Below are 19,075 nucleotides of genomic sequence, written 5' to 3'. Positions count from 1 at the left end.
AAGCACTAACTTTATCGTAAAACATCAAATCATTTTGCAGCAGTCTAACTTACACTGTGTATAATACATTTTTAGGTTGAGCCTGGGCAGCGTATGTGCTGTTCTGCGGCATGCTGTTTTGGAGCCCTGCCCACTCTCCGCCCATATTTGTCATTGGCTTAGGTCACTGCACTTCGTAAATGCAGGCTTCTGATTCGTACATAGGTTTGATAGTCCCTCCTTAGTACCACCTTGTCTTTAGATGTAACCTCCCATGAGGACTGGCCCTTTTACTTCGGTTGTTACACGGTCTGCGTTATAAGTTGGTGAGCACTATTTTCTTAAATGCTTTTCCCTATTCCACCCATGACATTGCAGCACCCGCCCGCTTTTGTTTTGATAGTGATGTATTTTTATTGAAATTACAGCACGGTCCGCTTCATGGCGGTCACGCTTGTTTAATTATTTAATATATGGTGCGATCCGCTTTCACTTTAGCGGCCGCGCCTATTTAATTACCAGCACAGGCTGCTATCACTTTAGCAGCCAATCTTAATGATTTAATTACCAGCGCGGGCCGCTTTCACTTCAGCAGGCGCGCTACAGAACCTTTTAAATTAACTTTTTTTTTTTTTTACTTTGGGTGAAAGCGCCATACACGCTTTCGCTTTAATGTTGGCCGCGCCCCTTTGTTTAGATGCTGCTCACAGTAACCTGAATATGTGAACAGTCTAAAAAAAAGGGGAGTGGCCACCATTACAGTGGTTTCGAATTTGCAAGAGTATGAGCTCTTGGCATTAAAAACAACAATGCCGTTCATATATGTGTTCCTTTTAAAAACAGATAAAGAAAAGGCATTGTCAATCTCAATGCCAATAGCTTGAATGCTCGCAAATGCGAGACCTATTGAATTGAAAATGCTTGTTTAAATAATGACTTGCATATTCACAGTGCTTTCTGCTCCAGGCTGAGGCACTTTAAACACACAAGTCACTATTACTCACACTTGCAGTGGTCACATTACCCAACTTAAATTTCATAACGTAAACAACGTATTTCTATCTGATTAGCTTAATCTTCATTTATTTTTCATTTATGGTTTCTCCATTATTTTACATAGATTACCTGAAAGTAAAAAACAAAAAACACTTGAAGGATATTTTGTTCATTTTTCCACCACGTGGCAAAAAGAAACAAAATATTTTGTGTCTTATTTTTCCACTTTCAGTTGCCTGCATATAAACTAATACAGAAACCGTATACGAAAAATAATTGCAAGTTGAGCTAATCGGATGGAAATACATTCTTCCCCATTATGAGAATGTATGTGGTTTTTAAACATATCAAGGACTGCATGTAAATGAAGACAGCCTGGAAACATGCCTAGTTGTTGTGCTTCCAGGCCATCTTCATTTACAAGTACTTTCTGAGCCATCTGAGCACCCCCCCCCCCCTCCTGAATGCACGCCCTACAGTTTGAAGATCTCTGTTCTAGATAGTCCTCTTTGGCAGATGCTGCTTCAGTCTAGGCTGCCCTGTTAGTTGAAGTTGTCTTTTGCTTGAAAGATTCATTTGGTCTTTCATTTATCCCAACTGAATTCATATGTTCCTTAGTCTTATCGGGGGCTGTGAAGGTGTAATCAGCAAGTGCTTCTCCTGGCTTCCTCTGCAACGGCCCTGGCTCACCTGGCCTGCCTTCTGGTCACATGGGGCTGTGGATACACCACCTTCAGCCGCCTGGACATGGGTGACAGTCTTCCTTTAATAACAGTCCCCTTCTCTGTGACATGGTGGTTGCCAACTGACCTTAGCGCATGATACGAGGTTTTCCAAACTTGGCGCACACTTTGGCAATGGCCCACACTTTACGGTGTCCCCCTTTCTGGTCACACTTTGGTTGCTGACTTCATCTCATACATGAGCGATGGCTCGTACTTCACCGTGGCCGCCTTCCTGGTCACATGGAGGTCACAGAGTTTGGCAAGATCAAGTGAGTAGACCGCACTCTTGAAGTGGTCCTGACTGGAACAGGCATATTGTGCTTCGCTCACTGGGATCCACTTGATGGGATGCACTTACCATGATCCCTGCTGGGCCTCACTCCCTCAAGTCACTCTCTTCCTCCTCACAGGGTTCACTGGTCTTGGTAGGCAGGCAGAAGGCTGGTGCTCCAGGCTTGGTGCAAGTGGTCTTGACTTCCGTGGAGATGACCCCTCACCCTGCAGGGAAAGTAGCAGACCTTGGTTCCTAGTTCAGATTCCTGGTTCCAGCAGCTAGAAGTCTTGGTGTTCTTCCTTCTCCTCGTGAACAGTGCTGTTGAACAACTTGTGAGTCTGGTGCTCCCAACTTTTGTAGCCCAACTCCAGACACAAATGTGATTTATAGACTGGTCCTTTGAAATTCAGGTTGTGGATGTTAGCTCCTTTGAAGTGCTCTCTCCTCTGCTGCCCTTTATCAAAAGAGCAGTTGACCACAACAGGAGTGGCTCCAATACTGACTGACCCACAACACAGGTCAAGAGAGTAACTGAGGATCACACCTGGCTGCCAGCCTTAATTGAAATATGCCTCATAAAGGTTCAAAGGCCTAAGCCTCCACCTCAAACAACATTCCATGGTCGATAGTGTCAACTTTTTCACTCCCACCTTCTCCCTAACTTTGACCCCAGGCCCCACTGACCAGTAACATTTCCTGGAACCAAAGAGATCTTTGATGTACACAGAGGATACTCTGCTCCCTTTCCTTTGGTGTGTGTCTCGCCATAGGCCTCAGGAATGTCAGTTATACTCATATCCGTCCTCACTTCTCGTCTCTTTGGACCTGGGGTACTCGCAAACAATTCCTCCGGGGCTGAAACGCACAGCTTGGGGGATCACTGGGGCCGCACATATGACCGTGGAGGGGTGGGGGCAGGGTGATTCAGTATCAGAGCTGATTTGGGATCAGAGGTGGGGCTAAGCGGAGGCTGGACATGGCATGTGGAGAGTTTGGTGGACAAATTCTACCATGTGGAGTTAAACCATGGATGGCATTCACAAAGTACTCCTTCACGGCGCAATCAGAACCGGGGACTAGCTAAAAGAGGACTGAGGATGCTATGAACATTTTCTAAGTAACCATTTGAAGAGACCAGGACTGACCTAGGTCCACAGGCAGTTGTATGTTACTGAATAACAACTTAGCCGGACTAAAACTGAGATCACCATAGCAAACCACTCACATCTATACATGGGCCCAGCTAACACACTGACGATTAGCAAGCTGCTAACTAAAAACCTGCAACCACGCTTTGAGCTGCTGCAGTGCACCATTTGCTTTATAATGTGTGACATAGGATGTTGGTGCACTGATGTGGACACCAGCACTAGAATGTGCTGTGCTAACTCAAGAGGTATAGTTCTTAGAGGGCATGCTGTATTCATTTGCAGATTTACAGTAATCGCTTGTGTTACTTTCAGAGTTGTGTGGGAGCTTAATGTGTCTGTGAGGTGGGCTTGTAGCAGTGCACTAGGCAGAGTGAAAAGTCTGACAGTCATCTAGGGATTTCACCTCCCAAGCACTGATCACAGGTTATGGACAAGATGCACCGAGGCTTTCAAATACATAAGGTTGATAATATACATGTTCGGTGGCAATACAGACAATATTTAAGTACAAAGAAATAGTAAATATTGCAGATTGTGTTCCGCTTACATGCAGAGTAAAGTACTAGATGTATGTAACAAAACTGAAATCTGTATTTGTCAGATATATAGCCAAACTTCTGGGCAGATTTACAAGCCCCCTGCGCCACCACTACGTCACTTTTTGTGACGTACTGGTGGCGCAGAGGGCTCCTCCATATTTACAAGGAGAGGAAAAGCCACCCTGCGTGACTTTTCCTCTCCTCGTAATTATAGCCCCTTCACACGCAGCACTGTACGTTGAAGGGGCGTTCCTTGGGTGTTGCTGAGGGTGTTCCCACGCAACACCCATGGAACAAGACATCTCCAGATTTACGAGCAATTTAAATCTGGAGATGCGTGTGAATGCTACGTCACCCTAGAGGTGGCGTTGCGAGGCGCACTGAGGAGAAATGTTTTCATTTCTCCTCATTTTTTCCTCTTTCAATGCGTACTGCATTCTACAGCATGCATTGAAAGAGGAAAATGCCTCTTGTGATTGTTTTTGTGCAGGAAGGTGTCCCTTCCTGCACAAAAACAATATCCCCACGATGCAGGCATCCTTGTACCATGGTGCAAGGGGGCCGGCGCATGGCTGCAGTTTGTGCACCTGCGCAGGGGAAGCACAGAGATGCGACATATTCTTGTAAATATGTCGCATCTCTGTGCTTCGAAACTAACGCAGCATGGCGCAGCAAAATGACTTGCAGCACCGTGAGACGTTACTTTGTTGTAAATCTGCCCCTTCACCTTTAAGGGTCCATAGGCCACTAAATTTTGCATCACCCCATGCTATGGACGGGAGAAGCTACTGGAAAATTGCTTCTGTTAGGTACCTGATCACAAATGCTGTGTGTGTTCTGTGTCAGTACTGCCACAGCAGATAGCATCATGAAATGTTGGCACAGTTTTTACAAATGAGTGTTGTGTTCCTTGTCTTGGGTCTAGACGGCCGAATGGAAAACAGTTTAAGCCAGCCATCAGACAATATGAGATTCTAAGCCCTTCACTCTCTCTCGTGCTCGGTATCTCTTTGTAGATGTCGGTCTGTCTCCTATTCTCGCTCTTTCTCAGTATGTTTACCCCACCCACAAGGGATTGGGTCAACAGCTTAGACTCATATTCATAGCTAGCAATGTAACTCATGCACTTTGCTCTGGCCCTCAAACTGGGGGTTTGGTCCAAAGTGCAGCACATATAAACACTGACCCAAAGGTCAGTGTTTATTAATGATGCCTGATCTGCCCAAACTTTCAGCAAATGTAGGAGAGAGAAAGGGCTTAGGTGTTCTACTGAATTGCCTTCTCTCAATTATGGATAACTGTGGTGTGCCTTGGCATCCCCAAGTAGGCATGGGCCTCCTCCCAACAGGTATACTTTATCAAAGTGTTACCAAGGGTTAGAGGATGATAAACGTGTAGTTATTTAAAGTTTCCATAATAATACCCAGCATAGAGATGAAGGAATATGCAATTAGCATGTGTTTCAGATACTAAGCATTGTGAGACAACCAAATTGCTTCCACCCTCGCTTCATCAACCTCCCCCCTTGCCCTGGCCTCACTGTACTCTGGGCACCTCTCGTCTGCTGCAAGTTGGCTGACTTTTGAAAATGAAACTCCAGCTGCAGATCCTCAGTGAGGTGCACAAATTGCCCTTCTGTAGGCAGCTTGGCGTCAGAGGAGCACAGGGTGTATGATGCTGATCAGGTGACAGGAAATGCTGTGTAGAGTCCACAGGCTGAGGGGTGGTCAGTCCGAATTCAGGGTGATTCCAGAGGTGGGGCATGGCAGGCAATGGAGCTAAACACGGATGGCGAGGAAAGGCTGAGGGATGTCTATCATGGTTTGGAAAGGAAAGCCAGCAACCTGCATCCATTTTAAAATCCTCCATTGTGCTGAAAGCGAATGACATCACTGAGCAAGAAATGGGGAGGGGACCGCATGTGAGTAGGCGAGACACTGATTTTCGGAGCATGCTCCCTTGATGCTTTTTTTCAACTATAAATGCGACCCTTAATCAACGAACAGCGACTAAAAAACTCAAAATGAATGTGGCGTAATGAGGCTATCGCCTCGGTATCCAAAAACTCACTACTGTCAGATGGAATCTGACAGACGAAAACAAGACACGGACGGACGAACAGGCAGAATAACGGCTGCGGTCTGTGTATGCTGTTTTCTACACGGGGCTGCATGAACATGGCTGGTGGGCTGCAAGTGGCCCACAGGCTGTACTTGGAGTACCAGGGCTCTGAACCTTGTGTGTTCGAAATAGAACCCAATGGCCTTCAGTTTATGAACCATACACCGGTACACACATTGTAGCATGCAAATTCAAATATCACGCGGTGTCCAGCATACACACAATCCACGCAGGCCAAGGAGGGGGGGGGGGGGGGGGGTATAGTACACAGAACCTTACATCAGTGGTACAGTAGGCATCACTCCAGTAAAACAGGTCTGTCACTCTACTGATTCCTATGAAACACAAAACGCTATGCTGCCACAAACCGGTTTGTCTCATCATTTTAGGTAGGGGCAGTCGCCCTCTACCATCACAAGGGTAGTGCTTGGTGCACCCCTCCCAGTCTAACACGACCGCATTATCATGCAACAGAGCTAGGTCACGATTCACACAAGTTACCCTTGTTCACCCATGACCACAAATCATTATGAGGGGTCCAGATACCTATGGAGCAGGGTTGCATGTCTGTTACCATGCAGGTGACCTTTTTTTACCCCAAGAGTCTTCAATTTCTGATCTGCTGGAAAGATTACCATTCTAGATTACATTTTTGGGCAGATGCTTCTTCAGTTCATGCTGCCCAGTTAGTCTGACACTTCTTTGAAAGGCAACTTAATATGCACAGAGCTCCTGGTGGGGATATACTGTGTCATCTGTGCCAAGAGCATACCAGAGATTGCAAGTGTTCAGGAGAAGAGGGTACGAGCATCAATCCATCTGCAGCATGCTCCAATATTCCGTGCTTTGCATGTAGTTAAGTCTCCTCACCACCTGGACGTCACTGGTGTTTTGCGCTTTTTGTCACACAGAATGGTGCTCAGCAAGCTGTGTAGGGTGTCCGGCAACACTGGCGGTGACGGGACTCAGAGGTTAAGCCCTGGTCAAAGGATGTCATTCTTGGGTTTATTCTTCTTGTGCCAAGTTGCTGCTATGAGTTTCATGAAATGGGCTTGTACAAACCTTAGAAACTGCCCCTTCGAAGAAGGTAGTTTGCCAGAGAGTTCTATTTGAGGTTCCCAAACTAAAATGAAGTAGAATCTTTTCTGGTGATATCAGTTCCTGTTTGAGTTACATGTAAGGAGGCATTGATAAGTAGTGAATACCTCACAACTCATTTGCTGCATTATTTTTGTTGCATTCTTCACCCCTTACCACTATTTTTGTTCCTGACTTGTGCTTCTTCTAGTTGGAACTTCTACAGGATCTGCTCCTAAACATCATTGTTTGGCTCTTTCCAAAGGTCATATGCACAGTGCCTTTTAACTTGAATCCTTCCATCTTATTGGTTATTGTATAGGTCACTGTTCTCTCAGCCTGTAGGATTGTCAGCTTTACCCGCCGATTGATTTTTAGGTCTCGCTGAGTCAGCGCATGCGCTGCTCGGCGAGACATTTAGTCAGTGGCTTTTGGAAATGCTTCCAAAGGCTGATGCTGGCCACCAGCTTTGGGTTACGCGCACAAGCGTGCGCCTCGCTCTGCCTCTGCAGTCAACGCTGCTGTGCGTGCATCCCTCACGTGCTGAGCACAGAGCGCGTCATCGCAATTGCGATGACGTTTGCTTTCACGGGCGCGCGGCGTTACTTTTACTGCCGCGCGGCCAATGCTAGTTATTTTTCTCATCTTGCTTGTGTTCTGTTAAACAAGAAAGTGTTGTGACCCTTAATTGCGGGCAGCTTCACAGCAGTTTGTGGGGAGCCTGGCTTGCAACAGTGTCCGAACTGTCTCCATCTGCTGCTGGCCTTGCGTGCTTCTCACAGGGGGACCGGGCTAATTCTTCAGATTATTAGCAGAAGGTCTGCCTTTGTTCTGCAAGTGCATTCCTTTCGCTCCCTCCCAGAGGGCTCTTCTTACAGCACGGGCACTGCATTCAGATGTTGTGCTTTCTGAACAAAGCATATCATATTTTATTTATCAGCTGACCTCTAGGACATTGTTGGGCAAACGCTGTCTCGGGCAATCACGGAAATCTGCACTGAAAGTGCTCGGAGCACATTTTGATTCCTTTGTGATGAGCAATAAAAACAACTTGGCTTAACGAGTGTGTTAGCCTGTTTGCCAGCTCGTTATCATTTCTTTTTTTTCTAAATTTGGAAACCAATAAAACAAGATCCGCAAAAAGAAAATGATTTTGTTAATATCAGACACATTAATAAGGTCGGATGAGTAGCAGAGCGACAACGAGGTAGTCATAAAACTTTCTTGGGAACAAGTCATCTTTATATTGCTTTGAAATGAAGTGTGCAGGCCCACGATTGTGGCGCTTTTGCAGCTTAATTTTTATTAGCAGAACATGGCATCAGCCGTTGGTAAGCTTAAATACTACACGTTACACGCATTTCAGAATGTATTCCAATCTGCTATTCAAACTCTAGCACATCAAATGTGATAGAGTATTCAGATTGTATGTATGAATAGATAATTATGATTACTCTAGAGAAGGAAAGGAGTTAAAAAACTCAACTTTGAAAAATTATTGAACCACATGTAACCAAATGCATAGACACAAACACACATATATGCAAAGACAAACCAACTGCTCTCTCACATAAACACTCACACTGACATACACGTTAGGTCACACCTATTATTACAATTGTAGTCTCCATAGTGTGGGCTATACATGTCCACACACATACAACACATGCATATTCAAGTATACATGCCCTCTAAATCTCACTACATTACAGGATATTGTCCTTGCTATAATCAGGATCACTGGAAATTAATGTGGCAGTGCTAGTCAAAAGCATGAAAATACTCTGAGCTCGAATCTTGAGGGAGTTAATCGTTACTGGGCAGTGTAAGTGGTTGGTACTGTCATTTACCATACATGTATCGTTCTCGGATACTCTAACACTCAACTTGGACAACCAATTAACCCATTTTATACACTGAACCAGTGACACCACACACATATAGGCCCATCAAGAAATTCTCTCTGTCACTTGGAGTGTCTAGTGTTATGTAGGGCAGACTTATAGGACGAGGAACTGTAGAGCTTAAGCTTATTGCATAGTTCAGTTTTAACTACACGTCTAATGTGGTGAGTGGCCCTTCACACACATACTGAGTTTAATTGTTTGAGAGTGCATATGCTAATGCTCTACTGGAAAGAAAGAGGAAATAAAACCACATATGTCAGCTGTCTAGAAGATGACCGTCTGCATGCATCCCCAAAGAGCATCCAGGCAATGGTGGGGCCCAATATTCACAGTTAGTGTGATTGTCAGTGCAAACATTGCATTTAGGTCAATCACAATGTGGCAAAAAGTACAGGGTGACCGAATTGCTGCCCCTACTGAGTCAGTCAGTCAGAATGAATGTGAGCATTGGCAGATGCCACATCCGAAGCTGAGGTGCATGGTGGTTGGACGCAGTGAGAGTGTGGGCTAAGACAATTGGGGGGGGGGGTGTGCATGTGCGTGTGTGTGTGTATTAGTGCAGGCATGTTTTATGTGTGCATGTCAAAATGTGTGTGCGCGCACATGTGTCTTGTGTGTGTGTGTGAGTAGAGAGAGGCAGAGACTCTCTGACTTGGTAGCAGTGCCCATTCTTTGTGAACACTTTAATCTTACTCCTTTTATCTTAGCCTATCACTTCTATAATCTGGGGGTAGCCCCCAGCACACAGCAAATAACTTTAGCATGATGGGCCCTATCTTGGCATAATGGTGGACCATCTAAGAATTTTGTGGAAATCTCTTGACATTATAATGTTATATTGCTGTACTTGGCATAACATTGGCCATGCTTGTTATATTGTCGGCAACCTTTGACAGTAGAGAGGTCATGCCTGAAATAATGTTGTTCTTGTCATAATTGTGGTCCTCATTGGTTATGGTACGTTATGTTATGTGATGTGATATTATGTGATGTGATATTATGCAGCAGAGATGTATTGCCATTAGTATGGTCTTGCAGTCATGTTGAAGGGTTGGCGTCCTTTGCACCATGCAGACTCAGGCATAACCATCATTCTTGGCATACTGCGAGTAGGATTAGAAATTGGGTAGGGTCCAGGGGTGACTACAGACAAGATGGAGCCTATTCATGGCACACTGTGATAATGTTCACATTAAGGATGTCTTATCATAATGCTAAGCTTATCATTATGGGTCCTATTCGTTTGCATTATCTTAGCCTTGCATGTTGTGATGGTTGTTGCAGTAAGGATTTTGTCCTGCATATCTAAATACTTATAAGGTCCCAAAGGCGAGACCTATTGGCTATGCCAGTGCTTGTTATTGAATTACCCTTTGATTCTCCATATTTATTCCTGAATTGCACAGATGCTACGCCCAAGAATACTCCAAGTATTACACCCTGGGGTGGTTCCCGAACATAGAGTTATGGTCAATCATTCTCAGTGAAGATGCTACTATAGGCTTTTCATGAACCTGGCCAAAAACACTTTTATATCATCTCTCCGGGGCATTTACAAGCCCACCCTGTGAGTCTGTCAAACTATCATTATTTTGCCAACACGATCTAGAAGCTTCATTGACCACCTCCTGTTCTGCAGAAGGCGCATTTCCAGCAGCATGTCGCGCTCTAGTGGTCACACCTGCCACTTTCTTCTGTATTAAAATGAGATTTGGTATCAAATCTTTTCTCATCATTCTTTACATTTTGTACAGCATCACTTTGCCAACTTTATCCCTTTTCTGTTCTCTGAGAGTCATATTCTTCCTTTCTCCGATACTCTGTTTGGCTGCTCCTTTCTTCTGTCTCTCTCAGCATCTGCTGTCCCAGGAGTTTCGTAAATAATTTGGAGGCCGCACCAAGTATATGGATACTCCTTAGACTCTTCGATACTTTACAGTCCCTAAGTTGATAATCCCCATACGAACGCTTGTTCTTGATGTGATCCGATTCGGATTTTCTCATAGCCCTTTTGCTTTTTCACAATGGGAGATTTATCTCTTAGCATTCTCTGTCTCTGGTTTAGGCTGGCGTTGTGTTTTGGGTGAGTGAGTACCTAGGGGTGGTTTAGGTGAGTGAGTACCCAAGTTATCTCAAAGTATAGAGTTATACACTTGTGAAATAAATGGCAGCCAACAACACTGCATAACTCGAGTTGTTGCTTGAATGATCAAAGAGACTGCACCAGTATTTACCATTCACTTTCATGCTTATGGAAACTGCTGAAGGGTCTTCATGTTCATTCTGTATTGGTTTCAGAGCCTCCTGTAACATCTGCAGAGAGAGTCTCATGTGTAATGGTGAGCATATTAGCAAATATACTTCCCTATATACTAAGCTCCTCAATAGGTGGAATCATTCCCATGGCATATAGAAAGCATTCCATATTTTTTTACAGGTTTCATTGAAAGATATACGCCGTATAGTTAGCTAATTTTGCTGGTACTCAAGCGGGCGGTTTGGCCTACTATGATGCAGTTTGTTTCCGCTGCAGCACTCCAAGCATATTACAAGTTTCCTGACCGCAACACTTTTCTTGTAGGTGAAACCAAGAAAATGAATTTTGGTAGGAAGAGTTCATCGAAACTGTTGTCATGGAGAGCAGCAGGTGTGGAAATAGAAGCTGTCCATCAATACATAACATTTAGCTAGAGAGGCCACTTAAAGGACCTTAAAAGTGAAAGCCATTAAATCTTTCCAGGCCTTAGATGATTTGATAAATAAGGTTCTGTATTCAGGATGGTGTGGAGAAGAAGAAATAGGCATAGGTATAGACACGAAAGCAAGTCTTCTTTGTTCAGGCACTCAGGCTTCCCCATCCCTTACACAAACCTACCTATAGCAAATTAGAAAGACATTTGTTGTTTCAGTCTGTCGGATACTGGAATTGACAAGAACCTGGCGAGGTTACAGCATCCTCCCTTCTCACCCTCACCATGATGCTCCTCTACCCAAAGCAGTCTGCAGTTGAGACCGGTTGTTATATTTGTACCGTGCCTTGAATTAAGTAAATATATTTGAGTAACAGTTTTAGGTCTGCAAGTTTTGGTCAAACCATCCTGACAAACTCCTCCTTATGAAACTCCAAAATTAAAATGAAAACAAAAATCAATTTTGGGAAATTTCATTATGATAAATACCAATTTGATGAAAATATGTTGATATTAATGGAAAGAGGAGCCTGAACCTGGTTCAAATTAAACAATTTCTCGTACAATTCCTAGGTTTTACAAACTGTTAGAATATATCATTAAAAACTAACATTAAGAACATGAAGCGGTTATAGTGAAAAAGTAGCCACTGAAGTCTTTCATCTAGGACTATATGAAAAAGAAAAGAAGGAGAAAAAGAACATGGCAAAGAAGAAAATCAGAAGAATAGAAAAAATGTGGTAGAGTAGTAGGAGGCTGCGGGGACCATCCGTATGGGCTGAGGAGTCATGTCTTCCACCTTTTCCCCCCTCAAACAAGGAGAGTCGGGAAACAAAGGTCAGTGTGACTGACACTCTTCTTGTCCAGGTCAAGCAGCTAGGAGCTAGACATGTGCTAAATGTGCAGGCTTCTGCTGCCTGAGCCGAACTTTGCCATGCTGAGGATTTCACAGCCCTGTGGGTGTGACCTCCTCAGCCAACAAAAGTGCCTCCAGGCCCTCCCCCTCATGACAAGGGGGAGAATCACTGACTGTCTTGGACCTGGGCAATTTAGTTTTAAGCCCTGAAGTGCCCATGGTCGAGTGTCAATCAGTGACACCTCACCGCAGAGTGGGGTGAGCAACTTTTAATGACCCCATCCCAGTCTGATGAGTGAAGGGCTCCTGTCTCTTCTTGTTGGCTGACCCAAGGTCAGCCAACACAAGATGTAGCAGTCCTAACCCTTCTGGGTCCTCAGAGGCTACCCTCCCGGAGAGCTGCCGTGAAGGTTAGTTTAGCCTCTTTGATGGGGGAGAGGGGGGGTGGGGTGTGGGGTGTGGGGTGTGGTGTGTGTGTGTGTGTGTGTGTGTGTGTGTGTGTGAGTCAGTGAGTGTGTGTGTCAGTGAGTGTGTGTGTCAGTGAGTGTGTGTGTCAGTGAGTGTGTGTGTCAGTGAGTGTGTGTGTCAGTGAGTGTGTGTGAAAGATGGGGCCTCAAAGCCCCTGGGGGTTGGGCAAAGTTGAAGGAGTGGTTGACTGAAGGTAGTCAGCCCCATAGACAATTAGGACGGTAGAAGAAAGGGGTGTAGGTCTTAAGCGGGCACTTTTAAAAAGGCATAAGTAAGAATGAGAAACAAAATAGGGCAAATTTAGAGTTGCAATGCCAACCCCACTTTATTAAAACAAAAAAACCAGGAGTAGATGGGGAAAGTAAATAAAATTATTTTTTACCAAGTAGGGCAATCACCAGGTTGGTTATAGTACCTTGGTGAATGGCATCTTAGGTTAAAACAAATGTTAAAAGAGGTCTGAAGAAAAGTTCATCTGAGCCTGGATTACCCTAAAGAACAATCCAACCCCCATGAGATGCACACTATAGAAGTAATATTTCCCCACTACTTCTTACCAGAGTGTATTGATCCAAGATAATGGCCAGTGTGCCTTCATGGGATGTGCAGAACTTTTGACTTTCTTCCCAGGTCTTCTTTTCTTTTGAGAAGTAGTAACATTTTCCATTAGTCCAAATCCAGTCCCTAGGGCAAGGAGGAAGTGAAGCACCTGTTGAAAGATGGGTATTCAGAAAGCTCAATACCTTTCAACTATATATCACACTTTTAAACAACCTCCTATTCTGAAGGCTTGGATGAACATCTGTTCACACATCTGAAGTGGAGTTTGGAGCAAGCTCTTCCCGGACCATAGAAAGTGCATAATGAGAGACTTAAGGTACACCTATTAGAAAAGACATGTTGGAACAGTAGTGTAAATCGTTAACACATAATAATAACTGCTCATGATCTAAAACAATGCAAGCTGCTCCAAATGGAAGATATGAGAGCTCCTTGAAAGCCAACTTACCAAATTATAAATGCAATATGCTTTTAATTTATTGGGATTTATATTTACCTGTGAGGGTGTATATATTTCCAATATAGCAGCTTCTTTTTTTGAATTTTAAATCCTCTTTAACAAATTTGTTTTTCATGGGAGGGGCGTGGCTTAGATGCCAATAAAGACTGCCGCTTAGCCACGGGGCTTCGCAACACACCAGTACCTCCTTCGCATTTCCTATCGGCTTCCGCTATATTGTGTCCCTGAAATGGCTGGTTCATTGCAGGTAAACATTAAGAGACCAGCTTTCTAACTTTTTGGAATTTTGGCATGGCAGTTTGGGGTTGGAACCTCCGGTCGGCGCTATCCTGCACAGTTGTGGCTGCCATTTTGAATTTGTTACCACGTTTGCACATTTCCCCTCAAGACTTCATTGAGTTGAAGTAGTTTTTATAAATACTTTTTTTTTTAAATGCTCAACTTGTTCATTCTGAGGGATGGCTCCAGCAAAACTGTTTGAACTTTATGTTTATAATCTTTGAGCCATCTTCAGGAGTGGAGTCACTACTACTTTTTTTTATATCAGTCTTTTATTATGCTTTGCCTTTATTCACATTTAGGGGTTTCTTGTTGGTCTCAGTTGTCCAATTTAATTCATACAGAATTTTTGGTGGTGCATGTGTCATTTATGGGCAGAGCGAAGAAACTCCTACATTCCAGTAAGGTGTCTTAGAACAATAGAGAATACTCTGCTTGTTCATTTACAGTGTCTTTGGCTGAAGGTTCATGTTCATCTATTGATATGGCTCAACCTGTCTCTTCTCATGTGGTCGCCTGCGTGCTTCCACTGTTAAAGCTACAGTCACCTTCTGCCAATAAAAAATTCAAACAGGATCCTCCTTCTCCTCCAAAGTTACCGTCTCCTGTCTCTCTTCATACTATGGGGCCGATTCCGATCCGGGTCGGAAAGCACTCAGACCGAGTCGGATCCGGAGTGTTTTCCGACCGAGCCGGAGGCCTGCAGTCCGTCTGAGCGAGTACGATGCGGCCGTATGCTGCCGGACTCGGTTCGGTCAGACTCCCATAGGAGTCAATGGGAGCCGGTCGTACGACGCGTACATGGGCTCCCATTGACTGAATGGGTACGTCTCAAACAAGTGCGCTCTCAACAGTGGGTACGCGTTGGTGCCAACCACACCGTACATGCCTGTGTTGGGGAGACCCATAGGTCTCCCACTGAGTGCGAGTCGTACGGCTGCGGTTGTCGGGGGGGGTCAGACGAGAAGCCCCGAAGTTCAAATCCGGGAGCTTTTGTGAGCCGGACACTCCGGCTCGCACAGGCTGTCCGACGTGTGCATCGTACTGGCTCGGTCGTGAATCGCATCCATTGCACGCCATGGTCAGCTTACGACCGAGACGTACGGAGCGGTTCAGACCCGGAAACGACTGTCGGTGAATTTCATGTAGCTCGCATCATACTGGCTCGCTCGTACAGCTGTATGAGTCGGCCGGAAAACACGCGTACGGTTCGTAGTTTTTCCGGCCGGATCGCGTCGGTGCCCTCCCGACCCGGATCGGAATCAGCCCCTATGTTGGAGAAAATTTGCACCTTACGACCCTTCATTGAGCATACAAATAGCCGGATCCAGACTATCGACGATAAGTGGTCATCTGTGGAGTCTAGAATAACTTTGCTGGAGAAATGTGTTGATGTGTAGGAAAGTGTTTCTGAAATTACTGCTTTGGAGAAGGATGTTCTATTATTAAAAAGCACTCTGAGGACCTAGGAAATAGAAATAGGTGTAATAACCTAAGTTTATGAGGTTTTCCAAAATGTATTGAGGGCGGAGACCCCGTCTCTTTTTTCACCTCATTTTTGCTGAAGCTTGTGGATTTGCTTTCAACTACCAACTTAAATATTCAGCATGCCCACCGCTTAGGTCCTCGCTTGTCTTTGTCACCTGCTCCAACAAGACCTTGTGGTGTCGTCATATTATTTTTGAAGTTTACTGACCATTTACAAGTTTTCTTAGCAGCTATGACTAATTAGCAACTTATGTGGTCTAATGCAAAACTGTTTCTCTCACAAGATGTTTCAACAGCTACAGCTAAGCATAGAAAAGACTTTCCTGATTTGCATCCTACATTACGTTCTATGGTTGCATGTTACAGATTGTTTTATCCTTGCACGTTTAAAGTTACATTTCAAAACCCTACTTCAAATTTTGAAGGTCCAGCAGATCTCACAAAAAGTATTCAGTCTCACTCGATGATGTCAATGGACACGGCTGGTACTTCCTTCTCAACTGCTTTTGCCAATTGCTACTGTGTTGTTTTTACTGACTGGTTCATAGGTTTTTCATTGTTAACTTTTATTTTTAGTTTGAACTAACTCTTCTCACTGTTCTTGCAGATCTTCAAGAGTCTTCTGTTATCCTTTTCATAATGGTTCCTTATGACGTGCTGGGGGGGTGCATTCTCCCTTGTTGGTCGTGCCGTCTCATGTGTCACCACTTCCTGTCCCTTTTTGGTTCCTGTAAGGTACATACTTCAGCCGTCAGTTTTGACATGTGCTGTCTTCTTCTGCTCTATTTGTTTCTTCTTCCCAGTTGTTTCCTCTGCTCCCTTTTCTTTACTTCTTCTCTCTATCAGATTATTGATCATATAATTTTCCATTTACACGTTACTTATAGTATTCATAGTAATATCTTGGAATATGAAGGGTTTTGTTAATCCTGTTAAAAGCAGAGAATTTATTCGCATTTACCTCCATCTAACCCTTATTTAGTCATTTTACAAGAGACTCATCTTACAGATGAAGACACCTTAAAGCTCAAATAAAATTGGGTTGGTTTAGTTTTTGTTTCGCCTACATCTATGAAGAAGAATTGAGTAATTCTCTTAGGTCATAAAATGCTAAATTGCAGTGGTGGCGGGTGAACTTTGAAAGTGGAGGGATGTTCCGTTTATCCCAGCAGACTGTAAATTTAGCAGCCATGGAAGGCAGATGACACACACCAGGCCTCTCAGTCAGCTTGACAATCAAGGCAAGGCATACATGTACTTACCGTTTTCAGCTAGGTCATGGTTTTTTTCCCCAGAGGTGTCTCTCAGGCCCAGCTGCAGCTGGTTGAAGGAAGCAGGGAAATAAAAAACAAAGGACAGTACTTGAAATCCCGCCTCCTATTCTCATAGGCCGACAGTATCAAGAGTCAGCAAGTCAGAGGAGGAGGCTAGATCCTAGAAGGATGTTCTGAGCTATGTCATAGATCCTGGCGAGCTGAGTATTCGACCGAAGCCCTGGAAGAACTGCTGCTTTAGGTAGTACCTGCTTGCCCTCACCACTGCCTCACAGACACACACTATACATGTGTGATTTGGGCGGTATTGAAGTGATCCACTTCACATGTGCGGTGTGTTTGTACATGGCTGTGCTGCACTGCCACCAGACTGGACAGTATACGTGTTGCAGCCTCAGACCAGTCTTTCAATCTCCTTCTCCTTCCCTTGGGACTGGTGGTGCTCTACCCCCTATGCCCTCATTTAGGAACCGCTCCTGCTAAATAGTACTGTCATTTCTCAAGAAATTGATTCGTTGGTATCATTGTCAAACTTCTTGTTAATAATATTCCATTTACTGTGTTCAATGTCTATGGTCCGACTCAACCAGATTATTTATTCTGGCCTAACAAACAAGTGTCTCCAATTAATAGATTAATTTTTTATTCAAGGTGGTGCTAGAAACGAGATTATGGATCCTTTTATTGATCGCAATTTTTTAGTTTGTTTTATTCCCCACAAATCCCACAAACAATTTCAGTCCTCAAATTTCACAAAATTGTTTAGTAGATGCATGGAGGTTATGCAATCCTACTGCTAATAAACATTCATTTGACTCTACTCCACATGGCTCCCTTTCTCGTCTAAACTATATTTTTCTTCATAAATCCCTAGAAGAAAATCTTATTTCCTCCACTATTGAACTCATTGCTATTTCTGATCATGCACCAGTGGTTGTGAATTTTGGATTTACTCCCTTCGCATCCCAAGTCAAATAGGTAGAGATTTCACAATTCTCTTTTACTAGATTTGTTTTCTCCTTTATATCCTTTGCTCATTGATTTGGTTTCTATGAAAAAGAAACAAGTTCTTACAAAGCATAAATCCATATCATCTAATATTAAATGACTGGAACATCAATTCTATACTACATCTTCAGATTCTTCTTTACTAGAGCTTATTTATGCTAAACTAGAATTCAATAAAATAACTATGGATAGTGACTGATCTATCTTAAGGCGTACTAGTGCTCATTATAATTGAGGCTGGAACAAGGTAGGGAAACTTTTAGCAAAATATTTAAAGATTTGTAAAGAACGTACTGCTAGTACCTCTGCTCTTTCCTCTGATGTGAAACATTTACTCAAGGATCAAGTTATTCGGAGGAGTTCACGAAACTTTACAAACAGCTTTATACTCCTGATTCCCATGCTCAATCTTCTCTTATTGAGGTGTATCTCGATGATACCCCTCCTCCTTCTCCTGACTCGTTTGATTCCCTATCCCTTGAAAATGATTTATCAATTTCAGAATCATCCAACACTCTCAACATGCTTAGAAAAGGTAAATCGCCTGGTCCTGATGGCTTTACTGTGGAATTATATCTACATTTCTCTAATCTGATATTATAACCCGGAATTTGTAAAGCACAAACTAATCACCCCTAAGGGTCTCAAGGCACTGGGGGCAGTAAGGAAGATTAAGCAAGCTATTGCCCAGTCACCTGATGCTGAGCTAACCTGCCACTGGTGATCAAACCACGAGTCCTGTGTTCCGGAGTCAGCTGCCTTGGCCGCTGCACCACACCTCTACATCTTTGTCAACTCTTTTGCCATGCTGGTAAGGCCGGAGGTACTGTCCTCGGTGCTACAATTTGCCTAATCCTTAAGGATGTTCAAGACCCTGTTCATTGTAAAAATGATCGCCCTATATCTCTTGTAAAAATTGACTTTTATATTTCTGCCAAATTACATGTCTTGCGTCTTGAGCCTATTTTACCCAGATTAATAGGTAAGGAGCAATGTGGTTTCATCAACGGCTGTTTGACCTCAAACAAAGCAAGACTTTTCTTTAATGTATTAAATAAAGCTTTTTCTCTTTCTTATCCTTTAGCTGCAGTGTCTCTTGATGCTATTTACATTCCTTGCCTGGCATGGTTTTGCTACCAAGATGATTTCTCGGATATCTTTATTCACTTACGAGAGCTTCTGTGTTAGTTAATGGCGGTCTTTCCGATTAGTTTTCATTATA

At 43.8% G+C, this 19,075-nt stretch overlaps 1 protein-coding gene across 1 annotated transcript in view; it reads right to left on the bottom strand.

Moving 5' to 3' along the window:
* Positions 1–19,075, bottom strand: part of LOC146813216 (killer cell lectin-like receptor subfamily G member 2) — a 61,527-nt gene that overhangs the window by 27,988 nt on the left and 14,464 nt on the right. The window contains exon 3 of the mRNA XM_085620093.1: positions 13,341–13,492. Within this exon, the coding sequence (XP_085476219.1) occupies positions 13,341–13,492 (152 nt within the window). The remainder of the gene's footprint in view (positions 1–13,340; positions 13,493–19,075) is intronic.

This window comes from Triturus cristatus, chromosome 7 (assembly GCF_964204655.1).
Source record: "Triturus cristatus chromosome 7, aTriCri1.1, whole genome shotgun sequence".
Classification (NCBI taxonomy): domain Eukaryota; kingdom Metazoa; phylum Chordata; class Amphibia; order Caudata; family Salamandridae; genus Triturus; species Triturus cristatus.
The sequence above is the reverse complement of the archived record's forward strand: the minus strand, read 5'-3'. Positions and strand labels throughout refer to the sequence as shown.